The sequence below is a fragment of the Sus scrofa genome, chromosome 3 (assembly GCF_054392235.1).
Source record: "Sus scrofa isolate SSC_HxYL_T2T_F1_AM1 chromosome 3, Sscrofa_HxYL_maternal_Yorkshire_Landrace_v2.0, whole genome shotgun sequence".
Taxonomy (NCBI): domain Eukaryota; kingdom Metazoa; phylum Chordata; class Mammalia; order Artiodactyla; family Suidae; genus Sus; species Sus scrofa.
Window position 1 is genome coordinate 58,759,111 of NC_139385.1, and position 18,928 is coordinate 58,778,038.

Here is an 18,928-nt window from a genome sequence, read left to right on the forward strand (position 1 = left end):
ACTCTATTTTAGGGGGTTTTTGTCTTTTTAGGGCCACCCATGGCATATGGAAACTCCCAAGCTAGGGGTCTAACTGGAGCTCTAGCCACTGGCCTACACCACGGCCACAGCAATGCCAGATCTGAGCCATGTCTGCAAACTACCCCACAGCTCACAGCAATGCCAGATCCTTAACCCACTGATCGAGGCCAGGGTTCGAACTTTATCCTCATGGATCCTAGTTGGGTTCGTTTCTGCTGAGCCACAACAGGAACTCCCTATTTTTAGGTTTTTTTTGAGGAAACATGTCTTCCATAGTGGATGCACCAATTTACATTCCCACCAACAGTGTAAGAGGGTTCCCTTTTCTCCACACCCTCTCCAGCATTTGCAGATTTTTGATGGTCATTCTGACTGGTATGAAGTGGTACCTCATTGTAGTTTTGATTTGCATTTCTCTAATAATTTGCATTTCTCTAATTAGTGATGTTGAATATCTTTTCTTGTGCCTCTTGGCCATCTGCATGTCTTCTTTGGAGAAATCTCTGCTTAGGTTTAGGTCTTCTGCTCATTTTTTTTAATTTTTATTTTCCCACTGTACAGCAAGGGGTCATTTTTTAATATTGGCTTGCATGAGCTGTTTGAATATTTTGGAAATTAATCCCTTGTCGGTTGCATCATTTGCAAATATATTTTCTCCCAGTCCATAGGCTGTCTTTTCATTTTGTTTATGGTTTTCTATGCTGTGCAGAGGCTTTCAGTTTGATTAGGTCCCATTTGTTTATTTTTGCTTTTACTTCTATTGCCTTGGGAGACTGACCTAAGAAAACATTAATGCAATTTATGTTACAATGTTTTGCCTATGTTCTTTCTAGGTCTTTTATGGTATCATGTCTTATATTTAAGTCTTTAAGCCATTTTGAGTTTATTTTTGTGCACTGGGTGAGGGTGTGTTCTGGGTGAGGGTGTGTTCTAACTTCATTGATTTGCTTGCAGCTGTCCAGCTTCCCCAACACCACTTGAAGGCTGTCTTTTCCCTATTGTATATTCTTGCCTTTGTTGGAGATTAACTGACCTCATGTGTGGGTTTATTTCTGAGCTCTCTATTCTGTTCCATTGACCCACGTCTGTTTTTGTGCCTATACCATGCTGTTTTAGTTTTATTAGTTGATAAAATAGCATGCTGTAGCTTTATAGTATTATCTGAAGTCTGAGAGGGTTATGTCTCCTGCTTTGTTGTTTTTCTTCAAGACTGCTTTGGCAATCCTGGTCTTTTATGGTTCCATATAAGTTTTAGGATTATTTGCTCTAGTTCAGTGAAAAATGTCATGGATAATTTGGTATAGATTATATTCAGTCTGTAGGTTGCTTTGGGTAGTATGACCTTTTTAACTATTAATTTTTCCAATCCAAGAGCATGAGATACCATTCCATTTCTCTGAATCATCTTCAATTTTCTTTATTAATGTTTAATAGTTCTCAGCATTTAATAGTTCTTGCACCTCCTTGGTGAGGTTAATTCCTAAGCATTTTTTATGTGATTTTTAAAGTGCTATTTCAACATTGTTCAGTATAAAGAAATGCAACCAATTTCTATGTTAATCTTGTATCCTGCTACCTTGCTGAATTCATTTACCAGTTCTAGTAGTTTGTTTTAATTTTTTTTAAGTATAATTGATTTACAATGTTGTGCATTCTAGTGTTTTTCATGTGGAGTCCTTCGGGTTTTACATAGATAGTCATCCAATGAACCCAATCTTGAAATCTCCACTCTGCTTTAAGACAGTTCATTTCCTGCCTCACACTGACACGCAGGTCTTTTTCTGGCTTAATAAGTCTGCACCCCCCCATAAGCATAAGGACCTGGTCTAACACTTATGTTGTGGGCACTCAAATAGTTTGCCAACATATTATTCTGAATGATTTTATTTTTAAGCATTATATGTACATTTAAGCACACATGATGTGTTTTATATACATGGTTTCCATAGGACTCTGTTAGAGGACAAGTGCCCTACTGGGAAATTATCTTCTAAGACAGTAAAGTATGGAGAACAACAGAGCCATTGAGGAGACAAAACTACACATAGATACAAAGAAGAGACACAGTTTCCCTCCTCACCCTCTTCTCCCTCCTAGGTGGTAGCCACAGAACAGAAAACTTTTTGCATAGAGCTTCAGGGAGCGGGTTCCCAGATGATGAAGAAGTGAAGGGAAGAGTGACAGACAAACAGGCCCTCTGGCAGTTGGCTGCAGCCTTGCCACAAGCCCACAGCATCGCAGCACCAAGTGCAGACATCCTGGTCACTGAAGAGGCGAGGACTTTTCCTCATGAACTCAGTCCCCTTGCTGCACCAGAACATCAGAAAGATCCTCGGTTCCTTCCAGCTTTAGATTCTGAAGGAAGATCAGATACATGTGAACTCTGGTATACAGAGGATACAAGAATCATAAAACGAATGCTATCTGAGGTAACAAGGTCATGACTACAAAGAAGGAGGTTTAATCCCACGATTACAAGTAAAACTGTTACAGCAAATATAGCCTGTGTAATAGAGCTGGTTCCAAATCCTTGCCAAGTGCGGGGGGCGGGGAGCCACCTCTAGTTCTTGTAACAATCTCTCATTAAGGCCTAGGAGCTGAGGGGAGTGACAGAGAGGCCACCAGGAGCCAGGAGGCACGTCCATTAACCCCATCCACCAGAGGCTGACTCCAGGCCATCCCCTCACTGCCCTGGAAACTCACCCCTGATGGCCACGACAGCCACACTTTCCCCCATACCCGCACAGGCCTTTCCCCTGCCTCTCAGTTCCTCCCCAACCCTCCCACTCCACGGAACCTCCACCAACTCCAGGCAGCTGTTCCCTTAGGACTAAAGAGAGGTCAGAAGCCCCTCCTCCCACAGAAGCACATCTTCACAAGCATCCTCCCTCGCCTGGCACAGGAGGCAGGCATGGTGTGCTGGCACTCAACATCCACCCCACCCCTCTGGCGCACCTTCCTCTCCTGCTAAAGGTGGAAAGCACCTCCCCTCCCAGGTCATAGCTGAGGGGGCACTCATTACCAGCGTGGTTGAGCGTCCAGATGGGAGTGAAAAACCAGGAGAAGGCAGGCCAAAGAGGGATCATGCTCTGGCGAAAGGTGTGGTGAAATTTCCCTTGGTGGCTCTAAGCTCTGCGTTATCACAGGTCCCTGTGGATTAGCTGGTGACTGCAGGCCAATGTTACTAGTCAAATCTTCTCCGATAGCCCAAAGTGCAGCCCAGCAGGTCACGATCTGAGGCCACCTCCCAGTTCTTCAGATGCTGAGCTCACTGGAGCCCCTTAGATTTGATCACAGCAAAACAAGCAAAGCCAGCACTTCCGCTGGGAGAGGCAGAGTCAAGCCTGGGGTCACTAATGCTTTCCAGCAGTTGTCTACTTGGGAACCAGTTGAGACACATGGCCCAGGGCTCTCAAGCTGGTGCAACTGAGTGAAACCACTGAAACTTCTAGAATTTGGACTCAGGATAAATTTCTGAGCTTTGGAGGCACCCTATGTTTTGGAGCCGTGGGCAGGCTAAGAGAACACACCCAGCCAGAGAGGCTGCCAGCACCCACGTCCATCCACAAGGGTGGTGTGAGATTCCAGGCCTTGCCCACAAAGGCTTAGCCAGTAATACTTGTGAACACGTCTAGCCCCCGCCTTGGTGATGCTCACAGCAGATGGTACAGTCTAGCCCACAGACATCAGGGGCTGGGGGTGGGGGTAAGGACAGACACTAATGCACATCAAGTCTCAAGCAGCACCACGCACTTGCTGCGTGCCTCACTGGGGTGCCTCTCGGGAAACATCCACAGGCTCCTAAGAGGACGGGTCTCTTCCTGCCTCTATCTCATGGCTGTTCAGCTCTATCAGCCAGCATGGCCCGAGGAGCCTGGCACACTGTTAGTCAGCCCTCCTGCTGTCTCCCTCCCTGTGACAGACATCCTTTCTGCACAGCCTGTGGTGCCACCACATAGCTACCCTCTCTCCCTGCATCTGTCTCCTTCCAGCCTCATCTCTCCCCCTTTCTCTGCCACATATCCCATGTGACCTGACCTTGGCACTGGTAGGATCTGGCACCCAATGATCTAAAAGCTCCTTTCAAGTTGGGAACTCACAGATCACAGGATAAGTTTCTGAGCTTTGGAGGCACCCTACGTTTTCTAAAATTTTTCCGTTTGGGTTCTCCTCATAATTTTCTTATCTAATCACACCCAATAGCATTTTTCTTCTTTTTTTTTTTTTCGGTCACTTCTGAGGCATGCAGAAATTCCGGGAACAAGGATCAAACCCACGCCACAGCAGTAACAAGGCCAGATCCTTAACCCACCAGGGAACTCCATGATGGCCTTTTTCTAAGTTATTTTTAGGTGACTGGTTAATACTTGGGGTTGAAGGTATACTCCATAATACACTATATTTAATGTGCCAAGAAGCTGCCAGTGACTAATAAAAAGCTCCAGTAGGTTACCACAGAGAGACCATGCCCACACTTACCAGGTTTACCCACCTTTTCATTGGCTAAATGTAGAAGACATGCAAAGGCCAGAGGTATGGAGAGGTTCTGAGCCATAAGGGGAGGCAGGCTTTGAAACAAAGAAGTGAGTAAGTATTTAGCTGTCATTGCAATTCCAGGAACAAAGGCTCTTTCATGAAGTATGAATACACATGCTCAGTGAATAAACTAATAAGAAACAAAGAAATATTTCAGATGCCTTTAAGATCTGGTTTTTCCTTTCAGAGGCAGGTTTTTCCAGTTTCCTATTTGGAAATAGAATATTTCCTGTTCCATTCCAGCCACTGGTACAATAAAATGCCTTTTTAAAGTTGGCCTATATTTACTCATTTAATTATTAAGGCAGAGAAGAAATGAAAAAACTGCAAGAAATGTTGAAACGGCAGGTGGTGTGCAGAGGGGCCTCTCCCCCAACTGCTGGGGCTGGAGCTCCTGCAGCTGGGGCACGCACCTTTGCTGTAGGTCCTTCGTGAGCCCACTGAGCAGCTTCTGGTCTGCCACTGCCACTGGGTGCCCAGCTTCTCCATTCCCACTATGGTTTGCCTAATGGAAGAAAGACACATACAGATCAGATTGAGGCCAGTTCACTTTTGAGAGAGCAACATACACTTAAAAAGCTGTATATCTAAAAAGAAAAGCCTATAAAATCAGAACGAAATCAAAACAATTTCGTTGGTGCATTCTGAAGAAACAGGATCCATAAGGGGACCCAGTGCCTCAGCCGTGGACCATAACACTGCCATTGACCAAGTTACAGTCAAGTGTGGATGTTGGTGGCCAGTATACTCCTGGTAAAGGAAAAACTGGAGAGAGGCTTTTAAGTCCTTCTGACAAAAAGAAAAAAATGGCAAAACAGTTACAAAAAGCTGTGATCATTTATAGCTTCAACTGGACCACAGCCACAGGAAACAGAATCTACATCTAAGAGTAGACTTAAGCTTTCCACTTATACACACACACACACACACAAATAGGGCTGCCTCCTTGGTAGCAGGCAAGCAGTTACAAAAGGATATTATGTCTGGTATTTGTGTTAAAATAACTGAGAATCTGTATATGGGTAGAGGGAGGAATAAGACTGGATGATAATATAGATAAAACATTGAAAGTTATTAGAAGTGGGTGTTAACCATACGATTTTCTCTCTAGAATATGTTTGAATATTTTCATGGTAAAGAGTTGTTTGTTTAAATAAATCTTTGAGGAGTTCCCTGGGGGCCAAGTTAAGGATTTGGTGTTGTCACTGCTGTGGTTTGGTTTGATCCCTGGCCCAAGCACTTCTGCATGTTGTGAGCACAGCCCCAAAAATAAAAATAAATAAATAAATAAATAAATAAATAAACCTTTAAGTAACCAGAATCCCTGAAGGACAGGATATATGAATCATTTAAATTCAAAGGTTAAGCAGAACCCTTTTTCTACTTTTTAAAAGGCACAGTGCCCTTGTATGTGCTATTCATCCCACTACCTTATGAATACGACTGTAGCTTTATCTGACATCCAAGACTACACAGCTCAGGGTCCTCCACCAAATCATGAATTTTCACTTCTCAGCTGGCAGGAGAAGGCATAATAGAATGGGTTGAGTTTGGAAAGCTTAGAACATTCCCTGAACAGCAGAAGTCTGGAAGAGGAGGTGGAAGGACTCCAGTTAACCAGCGTTCCCATTCAGTAGGAATGAATTAATTAAGGTTTCACTTTGCTCTGAAGGAGAAACAATTTGACAGCACTTTATATATGTGTGTGTGTGTACACACACACACACTACTTTCCTACTTGCCCAAATCAGAATTATTAGGTAATTTTATGGTGCCTGAGATGTTAGAATTTACTTTCCCAAAGGGTCATTTGTCAACTTATTCTGCACCATCAGTGAATAAGTACTCCAATTTTTCCCCAATTCCATACTAAAAAGCATTTAATTGCTAAAGCTGTTATTTCAAAGCTGTATAAAGATGCCTTTATTTGTATTTTTTGATACCAGCTAGCCTGAACAATGTGTGTCACCTTCTGTGTGACCTGTCTGTTTGTATACTTGGTTCACTTTCTTCTCAGAGGAATGATGTATTTCTGAATGAAGGCTTTCCATGTTAGCACTACCAATCCTGCAGTTCAGCCAAGAGTCACGCCTTCCCCCATGCCAGGCACCCACAGAGGGAATGGAACACCTTACCTCTGCGTCCGCTTGCTTGGGGAACTCCGTCAGCAAATCCCACATGCTCTGCTTCAGCTTCTTCATGTCCATCTTCTTGGCAGTCTTAGCATACTGAATTTCAATTTTATTTACCTGAAATAGGCATATGACAAGTAAAACTAAGCAGAAGAAAGAAGCATTACCATCAGCTCTTTGTAAAAAGAAAAGTCTGGAGTTCAAATAATGAAAAAAATCTATTTACACCACAAAGTTACAGAGCTTCCTTTGGACATTCTAAAACACAGTCCCTCATTTCATCTAATTTCTTCTCAGTCGAGCACAAAAAAGGTACCCTGGAATTTCAGTGTAAAGAAGTGAATCAAATATATATATTAAATGGAATGATCATTTAATACGAATTGAATCTGGCCAAGACTTTCTAGAGCCAAATAGCTAGCCTTAGCCAATAGCAGAGAAACCAATTCTCTCGGCCTGCAGGCTTCATTCACATACTTTGCTTGTGTGGCTGGTTCGCCGCTAGTCATCCAGTTTATAACAATCTTTGGAGAGATGGCTAGTTCCACAAACATAACTAGCATCGGTCCATTCCCTACAGCCTTATTTAAGAATCAGGCACTTAAGAGAGCAGTGGGTTAAAACTGAGAAGGAAAAACGTCAAGCTCATGCTAATATGACTCTCATAAAAGAGGCAAATTCAACAGATCTCAGGCAAATAATATTGACTATGAGGAGTTCCCTAGTGGCCTAGTGGTTAAAGATCTGGCATTGTCACTGCTGTGGTTCCAGTCACTGTTGTGGAACGAGTTTGATCCCTGGCCTAGGAACTTCTGCATGCTGTGGGTGCAGCCAAAAACAAAAACAAAAAAATTCTTGGCTTCATCTTTACCTTCTGAGGCTCAGCCACCAGATTTGACTCTCCATAAGTTGTGATATCTGACCCTTGGACTTCAGGCATGTCATTGTTGTCTTGTGTTGTCATAGGTGGATGGCCAGAATGGTCAAAGGTCCCAACTGGTCCCACAGATAAGTCCTCTGACTCTTCATCATCACTGTCAGCAGCCTGGGCGAAGAAGTGAGCTTTTCAAATTTGGCAGAGCTGTTTAAAAATATCCTTGAACAGATTCCATACATAGCAGGAGCAGAGCACCTGAGAGTTCGTGATGTCACATCAAACCTAGAATGGACGTCTAGGTGCCTCCAGGGAGCCCAGCACCAGACCTGATCTGTGGGATGGGGCCGGGAGTTGGTTTTTTAAAAGGCTCTCTGGAGGACTCTAATGCACACTGAGTCTGAGGAGCACTGATCAAGAAGGCAGTTTGGATTTTCATTAAAATATTAACAACTTTCTTCTAAGAAAGAAAATAAGGTGAATAAACTATTCTTCCACTTCTTTTCCCTCTGCCCACCTTCAGGGACACAGATGGGGCCTTCCCCCACTTCCATCCACTATCTCACTTGTAGACTCACAGAGGGATTTTGAGGTTTACTCTGAGATCTAAAGATGGGAAGTAGCTTATACAATTCACAATCGGAGAACCAAAATCAGAGCTACAAGCCTGGTCTCGTGAAAGCCACTCCATAGGCTATTTTCCCTGTCAGAACACACTGTCTTCATATCTGTGTGTTTTGTCTCCCCAGCCAAAACATCAGCTCCTAAGAGTGGGAGAAGTGTTTCTTTTCCTTAGAAATCCCAAATGACCACGGCGAGCACTTTGTACAGGCTAAAGACTCCATCCACATGGTTGCCGGTGTACTACAGTATGTCCGTGTTTTTCTGCACACAGAGCTCAGGGTAAGGCAGGCGCAGGTTCTGGCTACCGCCTCAGCTCTGCTCAGTTTGATGCCGGGGCAGGCGGGCATCCACAAACCCTCACCTAACTCAGAATCGCCCCCAGCCTTCTGCCTCACAGGACAGGTTGAAACTCTCCTGCTCAGAAGAGAGGATGGAGTTCTGGCCCCTGTTTACCTGTAATCCAGGGCAAAAGTTGGAGGTATCGTTAGGGTTGTTGTAATCATAGGCTTCAACTTCTTCATAATGCTCGGTCCCTGCCCTTTGGCCTTGGGCCATCTTAAGTAACTAGAATGAAGGAAAGAACAACTGCAGAAAGCAATTTCTAGAAAAGCAGCTAGTAAACTAGGCTAGGGAGATAACCTTAGTTCCTATAATCATTTCCCAGCACGTTAGGGTTCTGAGAGCCCTGAGAAGTCATCTGATCCAGCCAACTTTCAACTAACTGCACAGCTCTACCCTAGAGCAAGCCCAGGGCTGCAGGGCTCCAAGCTACGTCCAACCCAAGTAAACCAGAGCAGCCAGCCTGCACTTAGGTCTACATACAACTTTATTTGAAAAAGTGTTCTTTCACTAAAAACAAAACCACCTAGGAGTTCCCATCTTGGCTCAGTGGTAATGAACCCAATTAGTATCCATAAGAATGTGGGTTTGATCTCTAGCCTCACTCAGTCGGTTAAGGATCTGGCGTTGGCATGAGCTGCAGTGTAGGTCACAGATGTGGCTCGATCCTGTGTTGCTGTGGCTGTGGTGTAGGCTGGCAACTGTGGCTCCAATTCAACCCCTAGCTTGGTGTGGCCCTAAAACAAAACAAAACACACACACACACACACAAAACCATCTAGAGCTATCTGAAAAGAAGTCAGCTTGTTGCTGCTAGAACAGATCTGAGCCACATCCATGGGCCCTTGTTCCCTTCAAGGGTTTCAGAGCAAGTCTGCGTCCTCTTTGGGGAGTGCCTGTGGACCACAGTCCTTCAGATATTCTCAGGCCATTAGGCCAGTGATCTTCAGTGGGGGGGGTGTGTCTTTGGAGTGAAGGAAATGGGATTAAGACTATGTACAGTTTACAAAAGTACAGTGAATATTTTAATATAACATATACTACAAGACTTGAGAGTTGGTGTTAGTAGATGCAAACTATTGCATTTGGAGTGGATAAGCAATGAGATCCTGCTGTATAGCACAGTCACTTGTGATGGAGCATGATGAAAGATAATGTGAGAAAAAGAATATAAATATATATATACATATATGTGTGTGTGTGTGTGTGTGTATATGTATGACTGGGTCACTTTGATTTATAGCAGAAATTGACAGAACATTATAAACCAACCATAATGGAAAAAATAAAAATCTTAAAAAATACTACAAAAGCAGACCAAAAGACCTCAATGCTTTTGTAATATAAATCCAAAAATAAATTAATAGATATTTATTAAGAAATGCCCACTTGCTCTACTTTTCTTCATATGTTACAATTTCTAAATCCTTCTCCATTTGGAATACTCTCCTCTGGTCACACTCTAAATTGTCCAGGAGTTCTCACTGTGGCTCATCAGGTTAAGGACCTAACATCATCTCTGTAAGGATGCGGGTTCAATCCCTGGCCTCACGCAGTGGATTATGGATCCATCATTCAACTGATCGGGTTAAGGCCTCTGATTTGACCCCTGGTCTGGGAACTTCCATATGCTTCAGTAAATAAATATATAAATAGTCCATAGTCTACAAGAAATTTTTTAGGAAGTATATGTGACCCCCTCACATACTGGCTGGCTGCTATGAGAATCACCCTTTAAAATATCAAACTGGATGTGTGAATAATCTGTATCGTCTCCAGTACTAGGCACTCTTCAGTGTGGCTCTGCTGGCAGGAAGAGGGGAGGTATCCCAGGCTCTCACTGCCTGGCTGCCCTACTACACACCCAGGGAAATCTGCTCCTGTGGATAATCAGAAGCAGGAATTCTTTCCTCTAATGGAAACAATTATGGAAAAAAACCACAAAATACAACTCCTGGAGTGCAATGATCCAATGACTTTGTTTTACCATCTTCACATCTGAATAAGCAATTACCCCCTAGGCCAGGTTCTTCACTGTTCATAATAAGGGCTTGAGGGAGGAACAGGTAGCTTGTGGCCAGGAGAAGCAGCTGGGGCTTGGGCCAGGTGTGGTGAAGTGTCCTCCCATCTCCCTTCAGCTCCCCAGCAGACTGGTTCTGCTCCTCCACCTCATGAGTCGAGGGTCCAGTATGGTTACCCTGGCAACAGAACTCGCACTTGCTGCTTAGCATCACCAGAGGAGGGAGCATCCCAGGCAAAGGAAATGAATAGCCACTGGGCTGCAGTGGAAGCTGCTCTTAGAGCACCGATCTGATCAGCCATGGAAGGAGCTTGGGCAGCATGTGCAGCACCAGGGAACCCAAGGACCATATGGTCAGATGCTTGGCATCTACATCACCTGCATATAACAGCAGGCTTGCATCTACACCTGGATCACAGGGAGGCAACATGAGCTGGGGAAAGCATCTGGCTAGTGAATCCACAACTATCATGAGAAACTGACAGAATCAAAGACTAAAGAAATAACTAACATCTTGTAAAAACCTTGACAAAAACTTGTTTAGCACTCTGCATTTTGGCATATAGGCCTGAGTGTCCAGCAATCCAACCAGGGGAGATATCTGCAAGTCTTGAGCATGTGTCTGTCCTACAAGATTTTCCCTCTAGCTCTGCCTTCCGATGTATCTCCCGGAGATGCCCCTGGACTAACACAAACTCCTTGCACTCTTGCCATCACCTCAAAGGCATAGACAGTCACACTATCAGCCACTTGATACCTCTGATGCTATGAACAGGTTTAACAATGTGACTTTAAGGAATCAATGAACAGCCTTACCCTGGTGCCTGGTTTGAGATGCAGCTGGACAAGACTTTCAGTCTCATAGTGGAAATCTGTAGGAAGAGTGGTGGCTCTCCAATTCTGGTTCTCCAAAGTGGACTTGCTCAGAATAGTAGCAGCCTATTAATAAAAAACAAAAAAAAAAAAAGCTTTTAGCCATCTTTAATAAAAATGGTCTCTATTTTCATTTTTTGTTTTTGAAAGGCCTTTGGGAAGGGTTTGGGTAGCACTCATCTACCATCAGAGTTCTTATTTATATGTAAAGGAGTGATTCTGTCAGATATTATTTATATTCTAAACTTGATTCTCTCTGCCACTGAGTTTGGGACTATTTCTTAATTCCTCCAGAAACTGAGGGAGAATGAAGCCATCCATTTAACTCTGAGTTAAATTCATAATGAATTTTTTAAAAATCACATCTGAGGAGTTCCCATTATGGCGAAGCAGGAACGAATTCGACTAGGAACCATGAGGTTGCAGGTTCGATCCCTGGCCTCGCTCAGTGGGTTAAGGATCCAGTGTTGCCGTGAGCTGTGGCATAGGTTGCAGACGTGGCTTGGATCTGGCATTGCTGTGGTTCTGGCATAGGCCAGTGGCTACAGCTCTGATTAAACCCCTAGCCTGGGAACCTCCATATGCCGTGGATGTGGCCCTAAAAAGGACAAAAAGACAAAAAATTAAATAAATAAATAAATAAAAATCCCATTTGGGAGTTCTCTTGTGGCTCAGCAGGATCCAGCATTGTCACTGCAATGGCTTAGGTCACTGCTGTGGTGGGGGTTCAATCCTTGGCCTGGTAACTTCCACATGCTATGGTAAAAGGTAAAGAGGAGTGCAAAGAGTAATTTAAGAAATGATAATAAACCCAGCACAGGGAGTTGCCGTTGTGGCACAGCTGAAACGAATCCAACTAGCAATGATGAGGTTGTAGGTTCTATCCCTGGCCTCACTCAGTGGGTTAAGGATCTGGTGTTGCCTTGAGCTGTGGTGTAGGTTGCAGATGTGGCTCAGATCCTACGTGGCAGAGGCTGTGGTGTAGGCTGGCAGCTGTAGCTCCGATTCGCCCCCTAGCCTGGGAACCTCCGCATGCCACAGGTGCGGCCCTAAAAGCAAAACAATCAAACAAACAAAAAAACCCAGCACAAACCTTTGTTTTTCGAAAATAGACATGAAAGTCAATATCATCATCAAAGTCGATTTCAAAATCCTTCTTTGCACTCTTCTTTCTGTTCTCTGATTGTGAGGTAGTATCTTCTGCAGAAATGAACACAGATGTCAACACTGCTCACCTCTGTGGCCTGTTTCTTCATCTTATAAAATCACTTGACAGGCTTATTACCCACAAGACAGAATTTGTGTCTGAGCATCACAACAGCACTAGGAAAGGCAAATCATATATCTAATTTTCATCTTTAACTAATAATTTGTGTTTTTGCTTAAAAAAAAAAAAAGGCACAGTAAAAAATCTTTTTTTTTTCTTCAGAGAGAGAATGCAAAACACCTAACACTGGCCTAGCGCTTCAGAGGGCTGCGGAGTGCTGCCTGTATACAGCCCGGTGGGCCCTCCGGAGCCTGGGTGTCAGTCCCACCTCAGGCCATTGTTTGAAGTCATGTGGGTAATGGGGCAGTAAAGTCACCAGCCAGCCCTCCTGACTGTTCCCACTCAGAGGCTTCAGCCTTAACTGATCTCCATCCCAGGCCAGGCCAACTAACTGCATTTCCCTTCCTGGGCTGAAATGCCAACTGTCTCGTCATCTGCACCATCTCTTCCTAAAGTTCCATCTACAAGTATGTACTGGAGTTCCTTGGTGGCTTAGTGGGTTAAGATCTCGCATCATCTGTGCTGTGGCGTACATCACTGCAGGTTCGATCCCTCGCCTGGGAACTTCTGCTTGCTGTGACCAAGGCCAAAAATACAAAAGGAAGTACGTACGTTTGTGTCGTGGTCTAAAGCGCCAGTGATCTGGGCCAGCCCACATCGACATGGTTCGAGGGCTGAAGTAGGAATACTCTCCAGGTTTCATGGATAGAAGAGGACACATGGTCCAAATGTCTCCATCCCCGAGAGGAATCGTTTCTTCTCTGCAACATACATGAAATCATGTTTTATTGTATTGACATGGAAAGCAGCAAAGGATGCAGCTGAAGACTCTACCTATTTTTCCACAAGTGAGCAACATTTCTAAGAATAAATCCAAAATAATACTTCCTCATTGGCGTTTCTGCTGTGGCACAACAGGATCAGCAGCATCTCTACAGTACTGGGACACAGGTTCCATCCCTGGCCTGGCACAGCGGGTTACGGATCTGGCAATGCTGCAGTTGTGGCATAGATCGCAATTGTGGCATGGATCTGATCCCTGGCCTAGGAACCCATATGCCTCAGGGTGGCCAAAAAACCAAAACCAAAAACAAAAACTTCATTATTAGCTTTTACTTAATCAGTGCTTTTGCTTCTCTTCATTTTACAATACGGTCCCAGTACTTTGGATATTTCAAAGTGCTTTATAAAATGCAAGTTTACCCATTTGAGAGACAAGAAAACTGAAACAGAAAAAAATTAAGTTTTTATATAAGACTAAAAGCTAGGAACTGAACGCAATTCCCTGAATCCCAGCCCCAGGATCTTTCCACACACAAGGCCTTCTGCCCCACAGTACAATAAATGCATTCCTCCTTCACCATCCTTCCACAAATGAGGCCTCCACTAGCACTGTTGCAGTCCCGACTGAAAGTGAAAAAGATGTTATTCTAATTTATGTCCCCCATGCGACTGGGGCTCCCCCCTTGCAATCTATTAAGGTATCAAGCTTTATTCTTTGCTGTGTCTGAAGGGTGTAACTGGCCAGTTTGGCAAGGCAGTCTTGGCTGGATTTTTGCCCTTTCGATAGGGTATTAGAACTTGTGAGGTAGCTTTCACCTGAAGGCCTCTGCCAGGTCAGAAAGCATGTAAGTGCTGCTGTACTGCCCTCTAAAGGTAAAGGCAACTTCACACAGTGAGGGCCTCTTCACCTGTACTGAGTCATACATATAAATCCCCCTTATATCAAGCCTTATGGAATTCAAAGGAGGACTTTGCCTTTATCTACACAATCTTTCTTTAAAAACCAGTAAACTGAAGTTCCCATTGTGATGCAGCAGAAACGAATCCAACTAGGAACCATGAGGTTGCAGGTCGATCCCTGGCCTCACTCAGTGGATTAAGGATCCAGTGTTACCATGAGCTGTGGTGTAGGTAGCAGACATGGCTCAGATCTGGCATTACTGTGGCTGAGGTGTAGGCCAGCAGCTGTAGCTCCAATTTGACCCCTAGCCTGGGGAGCTCCATATGCCCCAGGTGCGGCCCTAAAACACAAACAAAAAACCCCAGTAAATTGTATTTGTATATTTACTGTGTAATTAAAACAATTTTTGAAATTAAAATATACTAAAACATTTCCATTTCTAGTCTATAAATGACTAGCCAATGTTATTAAGCAGTAACTGTACTGGAGTTCCCCTGTGGCTCAGTGGGTTAAGGACCCAGTGTTGTCACTGCCGTGGCATGGGCTCAATCCCTGGCCTGGGAACATCCACATGCCACAGCGAGGCCAAAAAAAAAAAAGAAAAACAGTAATAACTGTACTACACTGTATTGCATTTCTCCCAGAAGGAGAAAAATGGCTTTAGGAGCATCCCCACTCAGTTCTCACATATTTTTCTGATAAAGCATTGACAGTCAGCCTGGGAATTTATTGCATACTTAAAGGGAAAGCTATAAAGAGCTTGGCTCTCATCTTCTGAGTCTGTGGGCCAGAACTGGAGTGAGTGAGGCCTTGGAGGCTTGAACTCCAGTCTTTCAATATTTCTTTCAGTACACAATGCCAGGGGGCAGGCACCTACCTGGTCCTGACTCTCTCACTCAACAACTAACATAATCCAGTCCACCCCTCCATCAAGCTTCTCTATTCCCCTCTGGAGGAAGTCTTTATTTCTTCTACCTGCTCCTCCCCCAACCACAGGGCCCCTCCTTCAGTTCAGCACCAGTTGAGTCATTCTGCACTGACAACTGCAGGTTAAAGATCTCCCAGCTGCCTCCTAGCACATTACCCAATGTGCAGTAGAATGCCTCATGTTTGCAAGCACGGAGCAGGCTGTGGTCTGAGCTCAGACCACAGACTAGATCTTTAACCACAGCAAGAACCTTACAAAAGCATGCCTGCACCGCAGAGATCAGCTAGAGACACATGGCCTGTGCTGCTGCTGCTGAAGGGGGGTTGACCGGGGGGCAACTGAGCTGCCCTTCAACATAAAGCATTTCTCAGATGTGTTCTTATCAATGTATACGCACGGTGGTCAAAGTGACGTCACCCAGGGACCAATCAAATGGGCATCCCACAAGCACTGGTACTTAGAATTCAGCATTGCCCTGCCCCATCTTGAGCAAGAGAAGCCCTTAAAGACCATCCACAGAGTAGTGTTTTCAACCCTGGGCACACAGTACAAACACCAGGGAGATTTGGGGAAATCATGATGCAATGCCTGACCTCAGAGACTCTTCATTAAGTGCTCTGGGGTGGAGCCTGCCATCCACAGCTCATTATGCACAGCCAGGATTGGTCAAGGATGCTAGGCGACTCACAGCTCCAGCCCATTACTTAAACTCTCTGAGCCTGTTACCTCATAGGTAAAATAGGAATAACAGGACCTAATGACAGGGCTGCTGTAAGGCTTAAGTGATTACATTTTTATATATTATATGAATTATTTGAAATAATGCAGGTAGCGCAGCTGACAGTATGTCTGGCACAAAGTCAGAATAATAAAGAGCTCAATAAGCAGCAGATACCACTACTACCATCTAGTCCCAACCCTTCATTTTACGGGTGAGAAAACAAAGTCCCCAAAGGTCATGTCACATGCCCCACATCTCACAGCTATCCCTGGCAGGGTCAGGTCCAGTTCAGTTCACTTGCTGAGCTCCCGGGAAAGGCCAGAACTATACCAAGGGTAGGGATTTCAAGATGGACAAAACCTACCCTTTCTCACTTCTTAGAAAACAGGATGGGAAACGGATAAAATCACAGGTCTGGAAATGGTACAGATCAGGTGAGAATGGTCCTAAAGGGCTGAGGTGGGAGATTTGGTCTGGAGGTCCAAACGTTCAGCCCCTCCACCTGACTCAGATTTGAAGAGGCACTGCCAATCAAATCATTACCACATGGGCAGACAAAGCTCTAGAAAGCAATCTCTCACCCAGGAGACGCTCAAGAAGTGCTCTTGAAGGCATTTTTGCCTCAGTGGGACATTATACTGGACAACTTCTAAAGTTTCACCCATGTTAAGCCAGCTGGGCTGTCCCCAGTCAAGGCTGGCCAAGCTGCTGCTAGAGGCACAGGAGTTATCGGAGGGTCTGTTTGTTCTAGTCTCATGGAATCAGCTACACCCAGACCCACTCAGGCCCTTTAGAGGCCCTTGGCACTGCACAGTTGTGGAATCCTGCTTCCAGATCATATTCAGAATTAAAACAATACTAGTCTATGAAATACCTACAATAAATGCCAACAAAGTTCTCGTTTTCTTAGGATGCTTACTAGAATAATCAAAAGCTAAATTACTGGTGACCAATTCTACCACCTCCCCCACCCCATATGCTCAATTTTACCTGCTTTCCTCATCCCCAGTCTGTCTAATGACCCAACACAGCCCAACCCCCTCTTTTGCCCCTTCAGGCTAGGGCCACCTTTTTCTTTTTTTTTATAATCAACACATAAGCCTATTTCTCTTCTTTTTTTTGGGGGGGGGGGGTGCCCACAGCATGTGGAAGTTCCTGGGCCAGGGATCAAACCCGAATCACAGCAGTGACGATGCCAAATCCTTAACTGCTAGGCCACCAGGGAATAAGCCTATTTCTGTCTATAACTGATTTAGAGGGGTCTGCACAAAGCCAGACAGGTGCAGGGTGTTGAAAGGGAACATGACCCATGCTACCAAAATGGAGCTGTGAGGACAGCCACCACTGAAGTAGCTACTATGTCCCCATTTCTATGCTTAGGAACTCTCGCAATGTCAGTTTTACAACCAATAAGTGGCTAAGCCAACATCCAAAGGAAAGTTGATTCCACCGTGAGTCAGAATGGCTCGGCCTGTGTGAAAACATGGACACCAGCCCAGCCAATAACAGAGACCAAATTAGACTGTCCCAGCAGGAAATCTGGGAGAACTCCTCTGGGAACATTTCCTGTGGTCCTGAGCGCCTTACCGGCAGCTTTGAACGTTGCAGGGCTCCTTCCAGCTCCTGAACTCAGTGTGATCCCCTGCTGCAGTGTGGTCCAGTTCATCGTTCGCATCAAAGTCATCCTCCAAGGGCCCATCAGGGAAGTCCCCGCAGTCACTCTCCTCCACCTCGGCGTTGACATCAAACACCTGATCGTTCTTCTTAAACTTGTCCACCAGGGCCGACACTGACTGGAAGGGACAAAAAGCTCCCCAGTTCTCCGCATTCCCATCCCCCCACCCCACTGCTGGAGGAACCGCCCCTCTGGAGGTGCCTTCTCCCCCCGCCGCCCCGGAGCCAGCGTTCTCAGGACAGCAAAGCTCGGAGGAAGTTCATATTGTGCAGCACAGGATGAAGCTGCATTGTCGTTAAGGTACATTTTGTAAAACATGAAATGGGAATCTGCATCCTTTAACTACATGTTTAGAGAAAACAGTTTTCCATGGAGACCATTTATTTTGGAAGTTGTAGTTAAGCAGGCTAAAGGGGGCCAGGCTAAAAATACACAGAGGAAAGCTTTACACATGACAATTTCTCAGGAAACTCTGTGCCAAGGGACTCAACCCTGAAGAGCAGGAAATTCCTCGAACTGACAGCAGCCTAAGAGACCAGAGGCCACTGCGACAAGCATGTTGGAGAGAGAATCTGCTAACAATCACACACCCAGGAAGAGAAGGGCTGCCTCACCCTAGGGAAGCAGACAAGAGGCACAAAGTTGATCCCAGGGCTCATCAGGCTGTATAACGGGCCTGCTGGAGCACACAGCCCCACCCCCACTTCCCCAGAATCAAGTCCCCATGGATGTGCCAAATGAAATATCTTCTGTACTGCTGGCTAAACAAAAATGATGCCATAGTTTTGGTTCCCATTGGGCAGAATTAACCTGAGGCCATCTCACCAAAACCACGAGCTGTTGGAGAAATGCCCAGGGCCCCTAGAAGTCCAAAAATTGACCACACCTCATTATGTGTTTCGCTGTCCCATTTAGTGAACTGGAACCCGGCCAGGGAAGGGCAGATCTGGCGATCCTCCACACATTGCTGCAGGGGCGCTGGAGGCAGGAAGATCAGAAAGGGTCAGAGCAGGCCAGACGCACGCCTCACCCCAAGATGACCAGCGGGAGGTGGAGGCACAGCCACTCCTGTTCTCTGGCAGAGGCTGGCTGACGGCCGATCTGTGTCGCAGACTGCTCTCCTGGGAGAGGGCGTGCACTCAGGCACACACCGGCGCTAGAGGCAAGCTCCTCACTGGCATTCCAGGAATTAGGAAATCACTACAGCAGAAACCTGAAGCACAGACATTTGACT

General features: G+C 45.2%; 1 protein-coding gene across 1 annotated transcript in view; it reads right to left on the reverse strand.

Moving 5' to 3' along the window:
* Nucleotides 1–1,889: 1,889 nt before the first annotated feature.
* Nucleotides 1,890–18,928, reverse strand: part of NCAPH (non-SMC condensin I complex subunit H) — a 40,572-nt gene continuing 23,533 nt past the window's right edge. The window contains exons 8-18 of the mRNA XM_021087093.2: nt 18,581–18,672; nt 17,607–17,812; nt 13,299–13,447; nt 12,513–12,619; nt 11,363–11,485; nt 8,641–8,751; nt 7,561–7,734; nt 6,693–6,806; nt 4,971–5,062; nt 4,514–4,589; nt 1,890–2,376 (exon numbers count right to left, since the gene is read on the reverse strand). Of these exons, the coding sequence (XP_020942752.1) occupies nt 2,317–2,376; nt 4,514–4,589; nt 4,971–5,062; nt 6,693–6,806; nt 7,561–7,734; nt 8,641–8,751; nt 11,363–11,485; nt 12,513–12,619; nt 13,299–13,447; nt 17,607–17,812; nt 18,581–18,672 (1,304 nt within the window). The 3' untranslated portion in view covers nt 1,890–2,316. The remainder of the gene's footprint in view (nt 2,377–4,513; nt 4,590–4,970; nt 5,063–6,692; nt 6,807–7,560; nt 7,735–8,640; nt 8,752–11,362; nt 11,486–12,512; nt 12,620–13,298; nt 13,448–17,606; nt 17,813–18,580; nt 18,673–18,928) is intronic.